The sequence below is a fragment of the Streptopelia decaocto genome (genome assembly GCF_964273445.1).
Source record: "Streptopelia decaocto genome assembly, chromosome: 2".
Classification (NCBI taxonomy): domain Eukaryota; kingdom Metazoa; phylum Chordata; class Aves; order Columbiformes; family Columbidae; genus Streptopelia; species Streptopelia decaocto.
In genome coordinates, this window is record NC_138655.1 from 108,630,537 (window position 1) to 108,650,988 (window position 20,452).

Sequence of the window (20,452 nt, forward strand, 5' to 3'; positions counted from 1 at the left end):
CCCACCAAAACAAACACACACCAGCAAAATCCAACTCCAATAGATATAGTCAAGTGATTCTTACAAAACAAACCCAGTATTTAAGAAATGACAAGACTACCTTATACAGTAACCCTGACTGATCATCAGTGGCCTGTTATTAGAAGATAGAGACTGGGAATCTGTATTCCTGTATGAGATGTGGATTACTGAGGTTTGTTACCACTCATCACTTGATGGCTCTATTACCATCTGTATGGGCTCACTCACCATATGTTCAAAAGGAACAGGACCGCCCCCTGCTATCAAACTGGACTTATTTATTTTGGGAGAGATTTATGAAGCTCTGAGTGCAACTAACCAGATGGAACCAAGAAACCATTCTTTTACCCGCATTCACCCTCAACAAGGGAAAACATTCATTCTTTTCTGAGATGATGCTCCCATTGCAACTTGTACTACCTCCTGATTAATTGCTGGGAAGCCCTTTCAGGAAACTGCAAATCTGATCCTGGATGAGCTACCACAAAGTTTTCCATGTGCCTCACAAATGCAGTATTTCAATACACTAGCAACTGTCTGTAGGAAAAAAAAAGACAAATAAAAGTAAATATAAATTAGAAATTCGAATTCTGCTTCCTGGATTCACTGAAAAGGCTAAATTGAATTACAAATGTACTAATATATATTAAATGATATAGGCTTTTTTTTTTCATTGCACCCTTTACAGTGCAGCAAACTACTTTGAAATAACATTACGCTATAATTTATGAAATCACTTAAATCATAGTGTGAAACTTAGCATGACTTTTTGAGAAAACAGAAAGCAATCTACTTTTATCAATTTTTCCACTGTTTTGTCATTCTTTCCTTCCTGGAAACAACTCTTTTTGGTATTTTAGCAGACTGAGTTAGGACAGTGCTAGGGTATGACCAAGTAACCTGCAGGCAGCACAAGATTGCAGTGGAATCAGTCAGGGCTCCATATTTGTGTCCCGGGAATTGGGACTATCCACGTTGGTACACAGACCTTTATACACACAAGGTCTCAACTGAAAGCTCAAGACCACTTTCCTAGCACTAGATATGCTAAACCATAGCATTTGCTCATTTTTCTTTGGTTGTTTGCTGTAAAGCAGAAAATGAGCTCCATCTGAGCAGCTCAGCTATTTAGGGTAGCCTGTCTAGGGTAAACAGCATGTTGAAAATATTTTGGAAAGAAGTGTTTGTTCAATGAAAGATAAAATAAGTGAAAACAAATTCTTCATCTGCAATGAATGAAGAGGAAGGGGAAAATAGATATTATCAGAGCATGTAATTAAGCTCCAAATGAAAGGATATTGTTTTTCCTCATCAGAACTGTTTTGTTAAGATGCACTTCAAGGGCATAAAACCGCAACAGGCATGCCGTGAAACGTGAGGCCTCTTTGGAAACAAATCCCTGTTGTGTGATCAAAGGAAGATAAGTACTGAGGCGTGAGCCTGGTCAAATTCATGAAACAGCTTTGCTTCCCACATTAAACCACAGGCTTGTAGCTTTTCTCCATGAGTCTGCAAAAGTCTATGATCAGTGAAAACTTCTAGGTTGTTTTTTTTTTTTGAATATATATAAAACACAACTATATTAACGAGATAAAGTTCAAAATTTTTTGAACTTTCTGGTCAAAAGTTTATGTTATTGCTCCTTCCTTCAGAAGACACTGCCTTTCTGCACTGTTACTGCATTAACCTATGTTCTGTGCTGTTACATCTTATGCTGGTAAAAAGCAAATTGGACAAAGCTGTCATAACACGTTTTTATCTACTATTTCTGGATTCCTTCAGCTCAGGTTCTGTAATAATTTGACAAGTCAATATGAAACTGCTGAGGTTCATTTTTCAAATCCAGGTGCCTAATGTCTGATGATGTGCCCAATGAACCAGAGGGAGTTCCTCCACTGATTTTAATATGTCTATGAGCATATTCTTTGTTGCATTGATACACAGCACTTACAAAATAATCAGGTTTGCAGTTGTATAGCTAGTCACCTATGTGAAATTATTCTTTCTTCATTAATACAAACAATATGCTTATAAACTTCAGAGGTGCAGGCTTAAGGGCTGGGGGGCCATGGGGTGGTAATGCACACTCTCCATTGCCCTTTCAGTGAGGTCTGGGTTAGGTACTTTGAGATTACATCTTAAAAGATCACATCAAATCATTTACTTGCCTATCAAATTAGAGGTTTAGATTTGCATTTACCTGCATATCAAGACAGCCATGCATAAGGCAAAATAGATCACAGAAACAAAGGGAGTATTGGCAGAAAACATGTTAATCTCTTAGTAAGTCACAGAAGGAATTTATTTGGAAAAAAAAAAAAACAAAAAACAAAACACCAAAACACAAGACCTTCTGTGGGGATGATCAGAAGGTATCCAGAAAATACTTTTTCTTCATAAATTATCATTTCATTAAAATGGAAACATTTTAAACTCAATGAAATTTTTGACAGACCAGGGTTCTGCCCATTCTCTGGTTAATTCCAGAGGGACTAACAACAGCAGAAATGGTCCAAGTCACAAACTTGACCTTTCAACTGGAAAAAGGCATTTCTCAAACAAACCATTTCACAAAAGAACTGTTGAGAGCATTGACTCTAACTGAAAAAAACCTCACTATTTGGAAAAACCTTAAAATTCTCTGCAAAAATCCACCTGTCACCGCATTGGCTTTCTATGACTTTTGCTTCCAATTTCACATTTCCAAAATAAACCATTTGCAGCAGTATATATGGGAACCCCAGCCAGTCTGCAGGGGAAGAACATAAATTTGAGTCTAATCAGTTGTGGCCATTAAGGATGCTCTAAACCAACACAGAAAAGCAAGATGCTTATTCCAAACAGCCAAACATACAGGCAGAAGCACTCCAATGGGTGAGTAATTCTGTTTCTAATGACAGATGAAGGGTAACGTCATGTCACAAAAATATATGGAAGACAGACTTCCTCCTGGAACCTTCTGAGGAAAAGCAATATTTATTACAGCATTTTCTGTTGCTAGAATATTTATTACAGCAGTATTTATTACAACATTTTCTGTCCAAGGGGGCTCATAGTCTTGTGGTTACAACCTGATTCACATGCCATGCATACGGCTCACTCTGGAACACAGCAGCTACATGACATACCGCAACATCATCTTTCTTCTTGAACTGTTTGTTTTTGGTGAAGCTGCTCTATTCATTGCAACACATGGGCTGTCAGTATATTTACACAGCCATACAGGATTTCCTCCCTAGCTGCATCTTGCAGGGAAGCTACCACCCATTCTACTCTGGTGTTTTTAGCAGGTTTGTTTATTGTAGCTGGAAGAAAGTCTGTTGTTTCAAACACCCTCGCTGTTACTTAAATGTCTTCTCCGTGGTTTTCACTTGGCTCTCACTACGGCCTAAACAGGACCTGAGATCTACCATTGCTTTTGCAGAATGCCAATCAGAGGGACAGGCATCACATCCTGAATCTGCCTTGCTATGTCATACAAGATGCTCCCTCAGCATTTTCAGGTTCTTCTTAAAAGACCAGATTGCTTTTCTCCCATACAAAGTACCAGAGGAGTGGATTAGCAGATTTTAAAGGCTAGGGAGGTCTACTCTTCTACAGAACAAGCACTTCAGAATTTCCCCCAACACATCTTGAGGAAACAGATGCAGTTCAGCTTCTAAACAAGTAGATACAAAGAGGCTCAATAAAAAATGTACCATTTGCTGCAGACATGTGATGGAAAAGACGTTTGCTGTGCTGAGAAAACAGAGTGAGACAGTCTAGTCAAGCATGATATGTAATAAATATATATTTAATATTACACAATATTTGAAAATAATAGCTAACAGAGCACTCTGATTGCATTTTTCTTTTCAGTACTGGGTTGCTGGAAAGGAAAACTGGTTTCCTATTGCTGTTCTAAAGCTGTGGCTATAAAATAAAGTATATTGATTGCAAAATAGTCTTCCTATTTCTCTTGTGTTTTTAGGCTGTGCCACTAAAGTTACCCATACGCAATGCATAAATATCTTCATTACATTAAGATGTTTTTAAGCCTCTTCCTTTAGAAATCTCTCTCCCTTCCCCCAACATGGCGTATTACTGCATGGACAAGGCCAGATTTTGCTATCTCCTGTGACAGCTGCAAGATTTACTGCTGGAGACTCTTTAAAGGGGAGGCAATGAGCAGGTTGTCTGCTCTGTGCTGCTCTGTGCTCACATGTTTATTCTTCGAGAAAAATTGATTTGAAAACAGTCACGACTGGAAAGACAAAACACCTCTCTTCTGCTCCTCCAGCCTTTCCCAGCGCTGTCTTCACCAAGCCACCAGCACACTCACTCCACGGCTTCCTTTTCCCTAGTCTTAAATTGCCACCTGTAGTTTTTAAGCTAACAACACCCCTACAAATAACTCCAGGCCAGCCACTAATGGACCGTCTGTGGCAATGCTAGCACACACCATTGCAGTTGTTTCTACAAACTACCTCACGACATTTGCCCTAGAAAATTTAATCAGCACCGTTTGCTTAGCTAGGTCCAACCTTCGATATTACTGTCCCCTCTCATGATGCATGTTCTCGCTGGCAGAGGCGAGGTATCCCACAGGCAGATTTCCAGCCACAGAACTGGAAGACGCCCATAACCATCCTAGGCAGGTGTTTCCATGTTGGCAAAGAGCTAATATTTGTTGAGGCAATTTTGCTCAGGTTACAGAGAAGATTTACCTAAAGATGAGTCAGAAAACTCCAGAACAGTTGGTTAGAAGGGATGTACAGAGGTCACACAATTCATCCTCATCCTTCTTGAGACAGGACTATTGCCAACAACGGAAGAGGTCAGCTGGGGCCTTATCTAGCCAAGTCCTGAAACCCATGATAACAGAGCACACCGTTTCTGCACACTTAATCCCTCTGCAGCACAAATTGCCTATGCAAGAAGGTTTTTCCAGATCTCTGGTCTGAACCTGCCAAGCCACAGTCCACGACTCTTGCCTGTGATGCCATCTGCCACAAGCAGGAAGAGTTTAGGTCTTTCATTCTGCTGTCCCTACATAAAATGAGAATGGGTTTACATACAAACTGATGCTAATGAAGGTGCACAAGACTTAGAGATTAATCTGTTATCTGAAAACAAGCCTTTTTGTCTCCAGAATAAATGCTTTCTAACTCTGCATCACTCCGGTAAAGCATGTTACCCTGGTCTTCAGCCCAAGTCTCCAAGGGCACATTTCACTATAACAGAAGTATTAAAAAAAAACAAAATACAAGAATCACCACCACATTCCACCCACCCAGAGAGCTTCCAGACAGAGTCAGAAGGCTTCAAACTTTTTTGTCATCACCCACTTTAAAGCAGTCCAACCCTTCCCTCATCTCCAGCTGCACGGTGGAGGGTTTCAGCTTGCCAAGCAGCACTGTTTCCACATGCAGCAGCACCTTGACAACAGGAAATAACACGACAAACCCAATAATATCTGGTCAGAATGGCAATGAAGTTTCTAACTTACACATGAGGATTTGCTTGGTTCAGGCATTTTGGATAAACGGCCATATATTATGTCATTTCCTAGACCAGGTGTTAACATCCCAGGCTATTTGTTATTTATGTAAGTGCAGTGCTTCCAATGTAAGGGCACATGAATACGTTTTCAGAAGAGAAGGAGGATCCCAAGAAAAGCAAAATCAGAGCAGACCTGGTTTGCTCTTGCCAGCATGGGCTGGTTTTTCTATTAGTCATTGGGTATGTGTGTTTGGCATCTTCAAAGCTGGATGCAATCTCTTAACTGGGTAATTCTAGTGATTCAAATGCATGCCAGGTGAACTCTAAACCAGAATAGCTTGGGCAGTTCCTAAGCTCATAAGAATGACCTCAACAAACAATTCTCTCGATGATAATGTAATCTGAGATAACTTCCTATGCACACATATGCTCTAGCAGCACATGTTAGAAAGCACATTATATATAGTGACGGACAAAACGATACCTTACAATATACACAGCACAATATGCATAGCTTTTGGCTTTAACATACACACTTTCCATGAATTTGTAGCAAGAACAGTCAGACCAAGCTGTCTGGCCCTGTATCCAATGATGTCTAAAAGCAAGAGGCCAATGGAAGAACAAGGCAACCACAGAGTGTTACTTTGCTGATGTATTTCTGCAGCTTCCAGCATACATATCTGCGATTTCTCCACCATGTAAACTCTCAGCATTTATAACATCCCCAGCAGTAAAATCCACAGGTCAATCACACATTTCATGAAAACATACCTCCTTGTTTGTTCCTTCTCAGTGCTCTAAATAGTTGAGTATGAGTAACAGATTTTATCACCTTTCTACTTCTTTTTAGCTGATTATTTCCTTGATCATCTATGAATATGCTGATTACTATTAGCCCCAGCACAAGCACTTGTGGAGTTTTCTCCTCTAGGAAAACAAACTATTTACTCATCTCTGTTGACTATCTTTTAATTAGGTAGTAATGCTCAGGCGCCACTCCTCTCAGAACTGGGTAGCTTACTTTCTTTGTGAACCTTTGGTGAGAAATCTTAATAAAAGTCTTTGGCAAGCCCAGGGAGATGATCTTAACCAGATCAGCCTATCCACCTGTCCAATGACATCTTTAAGTGCTGTCTCTCAGACCTGCTGCAGCTTTTTACCACTGCCTTCCCATAAACATCCTGTTTATTTCAATCCACTGTATCTGTGTGTCATTAATTGCATTCTTTCCAACAATAAGTCCACCAAATTTAGTCAGACATGATTATTTAGACAAAGCATTGCCATAACCTTGCTAACAATGAAGTCAGTTGTTTAGTGCAAATAGTACTGAGTCATCTTTTCTGTTCTTTCAAAAAAAAAAAAAAGTTTTGTACACAGGCTTAGCATATTTATGTGAATAACGTGGAGAAACTGCTGATACAATTCTTTAGCATGAAACATAAAACATATGGTGCTGGAAAAATTACCATATTCTTGAAGACAGGCACTTCTCTAAAATCAGAGTCCATAGCATGTTTTTGTAGTCTTATGTGCAATAATAATAATAATAATAGTTTTCTTTAGAGATAGCCATTGTGTTATGTTTCTTAATAACTGAAGCTTACACAGCCCTTTAGCTAAAGAAAACTCATTCTGTGCAGGTGTGATGGATTTGACAATATCCTGTTTATCTCAGAAAGAACTTCAGCATATCACTAGATAAAGATAACTTGAGAGCATTTGTTCAACATTTTGCTATACAAACATAGAAACTGTATTTGAATATCCTAACTTTTCTTGACAGTTGTGGGTTTTAAATTGCCAAGATAACATAAATAACAGACGTAAAAATAAACGGTCTAATATTCCATTTGTGAATACAGCTCTTACTGCTGTGATTAGTATACAGTGACTGACAAGACTTTAGGACTTGTCTCTTGCTTTTTATTGATTATTCCTCAACTGAAAGATCAAATCCCTCACTGGCTTCCCTAGTCTGCACAAACATGTTTTCAGTTCTTAACAGATTTTGCTCACCATGAAGATCAAGCAAAAGGTCAAAAGAATCCAGACTAATTGCAGCCAAAGCTCAGACTCAGCAACCTGAGATCTAACCCGGTTCCCAGCCAATCCCCTGAAACATTCCTGTGGACTTCAGTCGTGTCTGGAGAAGTCCATAACTTCTCAGATTTGACTCTGGTTCAGTTTCATCTCCAAGTTACAGCATGCTGTAGACTTACATAAAATGTGTGCATATCTCCTGACTATTACTATCTCATTTTTTTTTCCAACCCCTCTTCTCAAGCAGGGGAGTATCTTCCCCCCTATTTGCTGACCTGAAAGCAAAGCATTTCACAGAAAGCATCTCCATCAAACAGCAAACCTCTGGTACACAATTAAATAACTTGCATCAGCACTTCCACCTCTAAAAATGTGCTAAAAACGCTCAAAAAAAGGAAACAGAAGTGATGTGTGAAGTTCACCTTTAGCCTGATTTATCCCAAAATTGAATAACTACATCCTGGCAAAACAATAGGCATTTTCCTAGGATCACCAGTCGCAAGGGACAGAACATAAACCTTACTTCTGGTCTATTTGATGAGGTTTATTATCCCAGAAGAAAGTGTAATCAGACATCCCATCCCAACTTACTAACAAAAAGAATCAGACAAAGGAGGGCAGTATTTCAGGAAAAGTTAGCAAAACTATACAAGTTCAGAAACAGAAAAAGATAACTTGAAGAAGATAATTTGCCATGTTCTGAGTGTTTTTATTAACATTCCATGTGACATTTTTTCTGGACAAAACTGCCTTTCTGCAGGCAGTTCTAGTCCTATCATGTCATAAACAGTATTTTACTATCTTTGAAAAATTACATGGTCCATATTGGTACTTGATTTAGGCATGCATCTTTACTCTCCCTGCCCCTCTCTGATGAGCTATATTTTTGGCCCAGTTTTTTTCTACTGTGATTGGGAAGGTGAAGGTGTCATGCCCTGTATGTGCACAGAGCTCACTGCCACAGGAATTCAGATTCTTGAGACCTTTCTGCACTAATGATGGTATCACTGTCATCATTCTCCTAGTCCGGATATAGAATGTTTGTGTGCGTATTTGGATATTTTAATGTCATCTAACATAAAACGAATGGCATACCCATATGTAAGAAAGAAAAAGAAAAAAAAGGAGTTCACTTACTCACCTAGACAGCAATAATTTACCCTGAAGTTTTAAATCAGCAGCACAGTCATCAGATTGACAGTTCCTCTCAAAAACAGTCTGTGAAAAACAGAGAAAAAGAACTGTTACAGCATGAAAAGAGTAAAATCAAAATTCAAAGAAGGAACAGGCTTGGATGAAATAAAAGAAAACCAAAATCTGTGATACAGAAATATATGATGTGAGTGTTAAGGAAATTCACGGGCAGGCAAATCTCATTCTTATCAGAACCATTTTTATTCTCTTCTAACTGAACAAGAAGTTTTACCAAAACCAGATTCTCTCAGAGGTTTTCCTCAGTCCATTCCCACTTCTCATCTGACAAGAATAACTGCTCACACAATATTTCTGGCACTCTTATTTCTCTTCCCAACACATGTGCATGAAAATGAAACAGAAAATAGACTATTTATGGAACTATTTTCAGTCCTAAGAATTGCAAGTAAGGAAATCATGTGCCCCATGATATTCAGTAGTCTATAATAAAGAAAAGCAATTAAACTTTTTTATTTTTAAAAACTTTTTTTTTTTTTTTAGATTTGCAAGCAAAATAATTTACAAGGACTGTTATATACCAGTGATAACCTCAAATAATGGTAACACTGTCAGTCTTGTAAACACTAGTAAAGACTATTATTTAGGAAATTTAACAGATTGATAGAACTAGGAACTGCAAAAGGATGACATACCATCAGCCACAGGTATGCTATTTAAGCGGCAGAAAGAAGGGCAATACGTGAGAAGTTTGGGAGCCTATACAAATCTCTTTGGCAGTTTGTCATAGCTCAACGAGGCACCCATCAGTGAGTGAAAGAAGGGGGCAGGAATACATTCATAGCCTCCAAGAAACCCAAATGGCATTAAGATCAAGGTTACTTTCCCCTGCTGTTGACAACAGTGACCAATACTTTTCAGGCTGGAAGATTAATTCTTTCATAGCTGTAATGCTCTTCAGCTTATCAAATATTCAAAGGACAAATATCCAAAATGAGGGTTGCCAACACTGTTCAGCTAGGAAGCCTGACAATCACTGATCTCTTCCTTTAATATGCAATATTTCTTTCTACAAGCTTGGCTCCAAGACTTATTACCAAAGTAAATATTTCAATCACAAATGCAAAGACAGAACAAACCTGTGCAGGACACAGATAATGGTCAGATAGGGATGAAGAGGCTTGGGATGAGGGGAAAAAAAAAAAAAAAAAAAAAAAAGACGACGACACAGAGTTAATTCATTTTTTAAGAGCTCTGCCCAACTGTATTGGGATTGGAGAAAGACTTTGAATCTTAAGCCCAGAGGGCATGGAGATTTCTAGGCCTTGTCTCTCCAGGAAGACTCTTGGCTAAGGCTGCAGGTTGCTCTCCTTTTTCTGTATTGTCAGAGCTCTCCAAAAAGGAGTGGACCTTTATGAAGTCAATTTTAACAGTATTGGACTAGCAGACACCAAACTGTGGTGTAGGTTGTACTAAGTAGCAAAAGGAAAGAAGAGCAAAGATAGATGGGAGGTAGCCAGGTCATTTGGGGATATTTACTCTGCCCTTACATTTCTCACCTTTTGCTTTCTCAGAATCTCAAAAGTGGAAATTACTGCCTATACTTACCCTTTCTCCTTAATAAAGACTACCATACCAAAGGAAAAGAATCACGATAACCCTGAGAGAGGAACCAGCATAAGGAATCCCTCTAAAAACATTGCACATTTCAAAGGTATAGTCTCAAAAGTCCTCAGAATTAACCTTCAACCACTATAGTAGCTATATATAGGAAAGACTGTTTGACCTTCAGAAGAGAAAGAAAAAGAAACTGTAAAAATATTCTTGCCTGACAGTTTCCCTATTTGCATTGCAAAAATCTTGGCAAAGTGAACAGAGTGATCAAAAATACGACCTGCATGTTTAAAAGAACAAAGTACTGTAAATACATCTAAGTAACTACATAATAATTCTGGAATTTTGTTACTAAATCTATAATTGCCATTCTTCAGAAGGAATGAACAAACACCTCATTTTCTAAAACTACTGAGCATGTATCTCTTCCAACATATCATGCACTGGACAGCAAGCTACTTTGAAATACATAGGAGTATTTTGTTATGTCATAGAAACTCAAATTCCTTCACAGCACTGGGATGTGAAAAAGAAATAAGGATGATGAGTACCCAGATCCATAACTGTGTAGGAGTGAACCTTTTGTTTCTGTAGAGGATCTCAAATGCATTCAGGTTTGGGGGGAGAAGGGTCCAGCCAGATGCTAGGACATACCGATGCAGACACAGTTGGTTCAGCAGCCCACTTCCATCACAGGCTAACACCACCTATGGATTATTTTGCTATTTTCTACTATTTTCCCTGGAAAGTCTGGATGTAGGTTGCCATGACTCTATTCCACCTCCCCTGTTTTGTGTGCCTGCAAGAGCTTCAACCCTGTAGCTTCTCACAGTCAATCTCCTTCCTCCATTTTCTTCTCTGCTATCTTGAGCCTACCCCTCCCCAGCCTGTTAGTTGTTCTGCCTTTCCAATTTACTAATTCCTGCCTGTTCAAATTGCTCCTGAAGAATTAAGGAGTAAACACACTGTATGTCATCATAACATTTGTGAACACTGCTTATATATTGCTACTGTGCCCTTACTTGGTCTACTTGGGCTGTGATTTCTTTTGGCTAGAAACTGTACCTAACTCAACACTGCATGTTGTTAGAGCAGGATACCATTCCTGGGATATGCACAGGCCCTACTACAATATAATCATTAATTTTAACTATAAGCAATCTTTAAAGCGATTTCAGCTTTACAATACCAGTTTTAGGGATTTGTAGGGCTCTTCACATATTAAAAGTGTTGAACAAGGTAACCAGTGGGCTGTATATGTCTTATGAAGAACTGGAAAAACGGAGATAGTACAAAAAAAAAAAAAAAAAAAAAAAATCGTTGCGCTGTGGAAAAATTTAATAATCTTTGCAGTTACTAGTAGTCCAAGTGAAGAGAAACAATTCTGAACAGTGGTTTTACCAGAGTTCAATTGTTACCGGATTCCACTTAGATTGTACTAAGTACCTCTCAGTTTTGGTTACATACATCAGAGATTGTCAGGAAGCTTCTCTACGTATGAAATACACTCAAGAAAATTTAAACCCAGGGGAGGGGGATGGGGAAAAGGGGGCAAAATTTGTCCTGAATTAGAAATACAGCTGCATTTCTTATCTCAAGGACACTGCATTTCTGTCTGGCATTTCCAGGAGAGAAACAGGTATTTGTGTGCTCAGTGGCAGGACAGGATAACATCAGTGTTTCTAGGACACCTTTACTGTACAAGCACAAGGATAATGTAAAGCACATGCACAGTGAGTCTTTCAGACTTCCTGCAATCACCAGATCTACAGCAATGCACAGAGCAAATAATGTATTTCCAGGGTCTGCAACTTCACTCTGTGCTCTCCCCTGCTGCACAGACCCCAGCAGAAATAGGGAATTGCTCCACAGCTGTTCCTACCAGGTCACCCAACTTCCCAGATAAACACAATTTCCTTAAATTCTGCGTAGCAGCTTTTCTGGGTGGAAAAGATGATGCTTCTTGGGAGGTCAAGGAATAATGGCAGATATATCCTGAAAGGCTACCAGAGATGGATGATGCCCATGTCCTCCAGAGGGTAAGTAAAAAGCCTGCATTAAGATATACTCATTATATCTTTATAATGTGAATATTCACATCTGTACACAATTAAATGTACAGTAAGGAGAGACCTAGAGCCAGCTGACAAGTAAAGAGATCTGTCTAGACAGGCATTCAGATCAGGGCCTCAAAGCAAGTACCTCTGCACCCACTCTTGCCTCTTGAAGAGTGGATTGAATTCCACATTTTGTAGTAAAGGCCAGGAGTAAAAATATGCAATCCTCCGCCTTGGGATGTAGAAGGATGATGAATCCCTAGTTCCTGCAGTCTAAAACATCCTAAGCACAAGGCTACTGAGTATGAAGATATTGTCCCTTTACTTCCTGTTGATGTTAGACTGCTAAGGAATGCTGATAGGAGCTAAAAATCAGCAACAATGAATCTGGTTTCTGCCTAATGGCCAGAGTTCTCCACTCAGGGGAAGGTCATCTAGGATTTCAAACCTGGCTCATTAAATCGCTTTACTTACTTTCAATGCCCATCTAAAATTAAAGGCATGTATGTTTCTGAGAGTAGGGAAGAGAATGAGAAAGAGAGAAAACTGAAGAAATCTGTTTATGGCACTCCTGCCCACAGAATATACTGGAAAACATCCAATAAACAAAGAAAAAAAAAAGTATTTCAAGACATTCAACATCTCAAAATTCAGGGAAGTACATGGAAATTTCAGGTTGTAGCCAAAACGTAAAATCAAGACTTCAAGCTGCCAGTAGTGTGTACCAGTAAGAGTTGTGCCCATCCTTTCACAGAAAAGGGAAAGCAACAGCTGAAGGACAATGTTTGAAGAGAAAGGGAAGAAATTGGATTCTCAGAAGAACCCTTGAAAACATGTCAGTTCATGGTCTGGATAAGAGAACAGTGATTTACTCTGCATCAGGCCTTTAAACACTCCTCACACATCAGTCTACAAAAGGTTCAGATAGCACCAGTTAGGAGGTAGCAGAGCTGGCCTTCAGTAACTGAGGATCCATCCCTTTAACTTCATAAACTGTGCCATGTGCTTCAGCAGGATAACCTGGGTTATGCAAAATAATCTGGGTTAAGAATACAGTGTTCCAACCTCTACATGGATTTGCTGTAAATTGTCACCATACCCTATGGTATGTACAGGGATGACTTAGCAATTAGATCATGGTAATAACACAAAAGCAATTCTATTTAAAGGATTGAGGATAGGTTTGTTAGTCTAATAATTCTTTACTTTTTAGATCTTGATGCCATATGGCTATGACCATGTTATCTGGTGAGGCTAGGTTCCTGGGTCCTTATTTAGGGACCACGATGTGACCCAATTTTCAAAAGTACTGAGCTGTAAGCAAATCTCACTGCCTTTTCTATGAAATATTTCCTGGTTTATAGCTTTACAAATCAAAGAACTTAGATATTAATGTGCCTAAATGTAATACAGGAGCTTGATTTTAGACCTTTATTTATTTTGTATTTAAATTTTCAAATTGCCTGCAAAATAAAGCTATTACCTACAGATCTATTGATCACAAAAAAAGAAATAGTGACTGACTCTCCTCAGACATCCTATGCTTCACTACAGTACTCATGGAAATGGTCCATTCATGTATCCAGCTGAGGCCAAGTGCAAAATGGTCGATTTAAATTCCCACTAGAAAAGCAATTACTGTTGTGGAAAACTTTCCAGGATTTCATCAGATGTGCTGGCTAAAATAAGAATGCATGATTTCCACAATGCCCCTAGTGAGTGGCAGACTGAACACATGACAGAAGCAGAAATACCAAGGGAACGATAAGCATTCAACAGAATCCTACTATGAAACCAAAGGGCCGTGCCAGTACTGCATGGTGCAGGGGACCAAGGTTAGCTAGCAAGCTCCCTCAGCTCCATGTAGACTTCATCAGAGCATGTCTTCATGCAAAGGAAACAGATGTTCATTTACAGTGCATTAGTATAAGAAAACAGAAATTGGCCAGTAATAATTATTCTGCTACACTAGTAGGGGTGCAACCACACAAGTCAAACTCCTCCAGCTGGGGAAGGCCACAGAGGAATTCATCCACTCTACTGAGGTGGAAGACTCCGGTCCTACAGCTCATGACTAGCATGTTGCCACTTGTCAAGCCATCTAAGGCCAAACTCAATCACTTCTCCCCTATTTCAGCTGCAACCTGCTTTCAGAAAGTGTTAAAAACCAGGCTGGAGCACCAAGCTAAAAAGCAGAGAGGACATTTGAACATAAGAGGAACACAACTCCCAAATGAAATCAGCTTCAGGCAAGAAACCTGCTAGCTATTGAAGGCAAGCATAAATTAATAAACATATGTATTAGTTATTCCTCACAGCAGTAAGTGGGTTTAACAATGCAATCTTTGTCCTCATGTTCTCCTGGGGTGAAGAATTACAATTGGTGGCAATAGAAATATATCCCCAGCCCTTCAGAGCTTTATTAGATTTCTAGTCTGACTAACTCATTTTTCAGGCTGAGGCAATTTTTTCTTTTTTGAATCATTAACAGTTCAAATGATCCAAATAGTGTTCTCATTTTCCAAGACTTCAGACCTTATAAATTCATAGAACAATAGATGGGAAGGACCTATGGGGTTAATTGTCCCGTCTCCCTATGCCATTATAGGATTGATTTCTGCAGCACGTTTCTCAATATATTTTCCTGTCTTGTCTTAAATGGTCTTCCATTTATTTTGGATGACTACAGAATAATTCAATTATAAAATCTCAGGAGGGTTCTTTAATGATATTCGAGAACATTTTCTACTCTAAACCTTCTTATTTCTACTACTTAAATTGGAACCATGTAAGATGAATCTTTTTTACTCAAGACGCTTTCATACTTAAACATTTTAACATAAGAGTCAAAACCTTTGTTACTCATCACACGATTGTGTAATTAGAATTATAAAAGCATATTAACAACTAGAAATGAAAAACAGATGTGACAGCTGTTTTGTCAGTTAGAAAGGAAAAAAAAAAAATCTTCAAAGCATCACATACATAATTTATGTCTACCTTTAACTCATTTAGACCCCCCCAAGGATATGTGAAAGTCCTCTCCTATCATCTATCTGTGGGTTTGTATGTATGAATGCTAGTTTGAATGGACAAGGATTTTGTGGCAGAGGTACTCTGAACTGAATGAACTAATACTATCGTATTATCTCCTCTCAAGGTATTAGGTATTCCAGTTAAGCTCTACTAATCCTTCATATAACCGCTGATCAGAGCTAATGAAGCCTGGCTTCCTGAAGGCTGTCACCTGCCTCTGTTTTTTTGAGTATATTACAATTTTCTTTTATAGCTCCACACATAAGCAAGAACTCCCTCTTTTTAACACTTACAATTCTCCATCCACAGAGTGCTTTGGAAATGAAATGCATGCTGTTATGCTGAACTGCAGAAATTACCCAATTGGATTTTTAAGTTAGGGTTCAGTTTGCAAATGCCTATGTGATCATCTCCCTCTATTTATTTATTTGAAGAACCTTTAAACTAAATCAGACAGTTCACGTCCTCCCACCTAAGACAGGATCAAGCTGTAGTCTGACACTCCCCTGGCACATATGCACAGCCAACAGATGAACGTCTATATATCTCTGTGTATATTAGCATATTATATTGGCTATTGTTCTTTAGGAAGACCATGAGACCTAAACCTGGGGATTAAGCCATGTCTTACACATTCTCAGTTATGTTGTTTTTACTCTACTCTTAACAGGAATATGAAGAAGTTGGACAATAACTGGCCTAGCCTGTCATTGCTTAAGAACAAGCATATAGAAACATGCATACCATCAGAGGCATTGATTTCCACTCATTCTTACCTCAGCAAGTTTGCTAATTATAAACATTTCAGAGGTACAGTACATCTGGGCACCTGCTGTTCTTTTTCAATTCTGAATTTCTTCCAGAGTTGTAAATCTTTCCTCTTTATTGCCATTCAACAAAACAAAGCAAAAAAAAAAAAAAGCAGGCAAATGTAACTCAGCCTAATCCAGTACATGCTCAGGGTGGGTCCTTTCCAAATTCCCTGGCACGAACAGCACCCAGTCCCTGCCAGTTCAGCACTGACTCTGACCAAACCTGTCTAAAGCAGAAGACAGACACCACCAAAGGGATGGCAGAGGGAGGAGTGGAAATCATCACTTTCAGCAATCCCACTCCAACTGAAGGGAAAACATTGGCAATTAAGCAGGAAAAGTGGCACATGGTGGATCTCTGCAAGAGTAAATGCAGAAGATCATTTGGGAGCTTGCCCTGCCCAAGGAAGAAAGACTTCAGTAGCAACACATTTCAGCTGGAACACGGCAATTAGGCTGACTCCTGCAATCTCCCAAAGACTTCCTATGTAACTGGGTATAAGTCAATTAACCTTCGAACTTTCCACCTACCCAGCTACTGACAGGTATACAAAGGTAGTGAGGCTTCAGCTGTGCCAGTAAATTAAACTGCCCTGGCTTCCAAGACACGAGCATCCTAACTCCTGACCCATGCCTGGGAATGGTTTACAGTAGCTGGCACAGGTTAAAACCATGCCAAGAGCCATTCCAGCAGCTTAACAGGATTAAGATGTCACTCCAATGCCTAAAAATATGGTGAGCATAGCTCAGTTTGCTGACAGAGACATGACCTGACTCAAGCAGGCACACAGGGATCTCTGCTCCAGAGAACGCACCACTGACAAACCTGGACCATGCTGTGTGTGTGGACAACCATATTTCAGCCTGTCCAGATCTGTCGTTGCTTTGTCCTCAGTATGACTCTGGTGGGGTGTGTGCATGCTTTAAAAGAAATAATGGCATTATTCATGCAGAAAGCCAAAAATCACTAAAGGTTGTTCATAATTCAGTTCCATAAAAATCCCCCATACTCTCTCATACCTGCCAACTAAGCAAATTTATGTGCAAATACTTCACTAGCTTTTCAAACACAAGTATTTTTAAAAGTAGTTCTCTGCTTTAAAAACATGAAGTTTATCCCAGAGACGTGCAGACTCAGGCACCCAGAGGTACGGCACTGTACCCAAATTCTCACTGCAAGTCAGTAGCACAGCTGGGAACAGAACGTTCTAAACATTTTCTGTCTCTTCTTATAACTTGCAAGTAGTTTTACAGCAGACCATTCACGAAGTCCTGAAAACACTGACGCAATAAAATCTCCTGAGAATATTTTCCTATAACAAAATGGTGTCTCCATCCACATAACAGCAGGTGATTTTATTACAGTATTTAGAACAGGCAGAATTCTAGCATACCACATTTTGAACTCTAAGATACATTACTGGATACTACTAGGAACAAATCCGGGCTGTATTTGGCAGGAGATCTTTCTCCTCCTTGGTTGACATGTATTTATACAGTGGGTATACAAAAATAAATGTTATAGTACAAACCACTTACAACGAACTAAGCCAAACCAAGTTCTAAATACTCATTAATTTCCCTGAAGTAAGAAGACTTATTAGTTTTTTCCAGAGGATGGAGGTAGCAACTGTATTTGAGAAGCAAAAAAGAAGCTAATGGAAAGTCATCCTTAGGGTGGGAAGCTTTAAAGTTTGTAATACGCACTCAAAGTAGAATCTTTTTTTCCCCCACCCAATCTTGACCCAGAGATCTTCTGTTTGAGCAAAATCGAGCTGACTAGCCACTTATAACTTGGAAAGCTGTAATCTCCTCCACACAACCATTTTCCCCCCAACAATTTTACAAGCTGCCAAGGCATCTATCAATAGACACATACTCATTAAGTATTTGCTTTTGCTACCACAAAAAATTACGCCAAACTATAGCAACTGTTATTTCTGTTAAGCATATACAAGAACCAATAAAATAGTTAAGTCCATGAGAAATCAGCTGTTTCTGTATCCTGGGCCAAATAGTCCCTCAGGCCAGTTTAATTACATTAGTACTTCATTTTGAAGTATCAGAGCCTCTTTGCTTAAGAAAAATAAAGTCTCAAAATTGTGTAGTTTTTCATCAGGAAATTTCAATTAAGATCCTTTTCTTCAAATCACTCAGACGTTCAAATTTTGATTGTTTCAAGCACAGTTCACTTCAGAATAGAAACAGGCTTCTTCACTGAACAATCAAGGTTTGGTTTTGTTTTAGTTTTAAATATCAGCATTTTGCACTGCCTTACAGTAAAGACTGCATTATTTTAAAATAAAGATGACCAATAAATAAAAGCACAGAATCATAGAATTGTTTAGGTTGGAAAAGACCTTTAAGATCAAGTCCAACCATCAAACTAACATGATATCCCACATCCATGTACTCCTTTAATACTATAGCTCTACTTTGGTCTAAGTGAGTAGTAGAAGACCGGACTGTTCTCTTACTTACAATGTAATAATGATTTAAAGGACGAATATCCAACAAGATCCTTTTCTCTAATTATGACATTAGAGGGATGTCACTTCTGGTGGTGGGTGTCCATGAACAGCATTTCCAGGCTGACTCCTTAACGGACTAGAGCAAAGCACCATGAAGAACTTCATCTGGTCAATATAATCTTCAATTCTCAAGTCAAGTAGACTCTTGATGTCTTTCCTGCCTCCTTGTTTGTGAGCCATAGGGCTGTACCCTCTTCTTGGGAAGTCATACAAGCATGCAGGAAACATCAGGTTCATGGGAAACAAACTGAAATCCCAGTGAAAGTGATCACTTCAGCTTTAACATCACTTAAGTTTAAATAAGATCCTATCTAGGTGACTATAAAGCCCACATATTTGCAAGATGATGGACTTTCCAAGTAGGCCTAGAAGTCCTCCAGTAGGATCTTGAAAGACAGAAGACTCCCTCCCCTTTCTTCAGCTATTCAACTACTTACAGCTTCATCTCCCACATTAATTCACAAAAATGAGCCACCTGGGCTTTTCAGAAAAGTGTCAGCCTCTTAACAGTATTGTAATGGTGCCTCAAAGCAACAGATGCAACATTTCTCACTGGACCAATAGGAGAAACCACACACAACTAGCTATATTTAAAGACTCCAGTACTGCCACTAACGCTAAGCTTGTCCACTTGCCCTCACCCGTGCCCTATCTTCTGAAAACAAATCCCACTAAATCTGTCTTGAATTGGACTTCCAAAATGTCAGGTCCCTCCCTAATCCTTAGATTCTTTGAGAATGTAAATATTTCATTATATTAACTTTGCTTCCTACTATTCCTTTTGGTCATTTAGAATAATTTCTACTTGCAAGATAAGAATCCTGAAAGAGAACACTATGCCCTGATTTTCCCATGGAATTAAAAAAAAAAAAAAAAAAAATCAGTCTTTGAGTACCCCACCACCATGCCTCAAGGCTACTCCGTCAGGGCTTTGTCACCGCAACTGTCACACTGACTCCGAAGCTCTTCCCACTTCCTTAGCTGAAAGCACACTTGCAGGCACACCCCATGTCAAAATCTTTTTCTTACTAAGCTAAGTGAACAACATCTGGAAAGCAAATGGAAAGGCATTGTTAAACCGACTCTCTTTCATCCAAATTATGCAAGAAAACAACTCAGGGAAAACCCCAACATATTTGTATTTCTGCTCTATAACCTCAGCATTTAGGTACATTAAAATATCAAAACTATGCCTGCAGAGCAACATGTGACCTTTGAGTTTAAACATAGTGGTAAAGCAACCAAGCAGTTTCGTTCATGTAACACTTAGGTTTTCAGCATAGTGCTCAACTTCAAAAGCTCTCCACAAATTCGCATCACATCGTTGCAACAATACAACATTCAGATACATAACGGGCATATAATCCTTCTTCATGAAAATAAGTAATTCTTAGATGCATCTTTCATTCATACATTTATAAAAATAAAGCATAATTGAGTAAATACTCATGTGTCTAAGTACAAATATTATAGCCCAAAACAGTTCAAAACACTTAAGTATATAACGAAGCAAATCTCTTTAAGCATTTTAGTTTTGTTTGGTTGGTTGTTGTTTGTTTTTTGGTGTGGGGGTTTTTGTGGTTTTGTTTGTTTGTTGGTTTTTGTTTGGTTGTTTTTTGGGGGGGTTTTTAGCAGTATTCAAGGACCTGCAATTTCAGCATTACAACATATCCTCACGAGCAGCATCAGAAAGTAATGTTAT

The 20,452-nt window shown here is 38.9% G+C and overlaps 1 protein-coding gene across 2 annotated transcripts in view; it reads right to left on the reverse strand.

Moving 5' to 3' along the window:
• The window catches only part of ITGA9 (integrin subunit alpha 9), a 226,264-nt gene that overhangs the window by 87,108 nt on the left and 118,704 nt on the right, over positions 1-20,452 (reverse strand). For both annotated transcript variants that reach the window (XM_082045318.1, XM_082045319.1), the window contains exon 17: positions 8,690-8,766. In XM_082045318.1, coding sequence (XP_081901444.1) covers positions 8,690-8,766 — 77 coding nt within the window. The remainder of the gene's footprint in view (positions 1-8,689; positions 8,767-20,452) is intronic.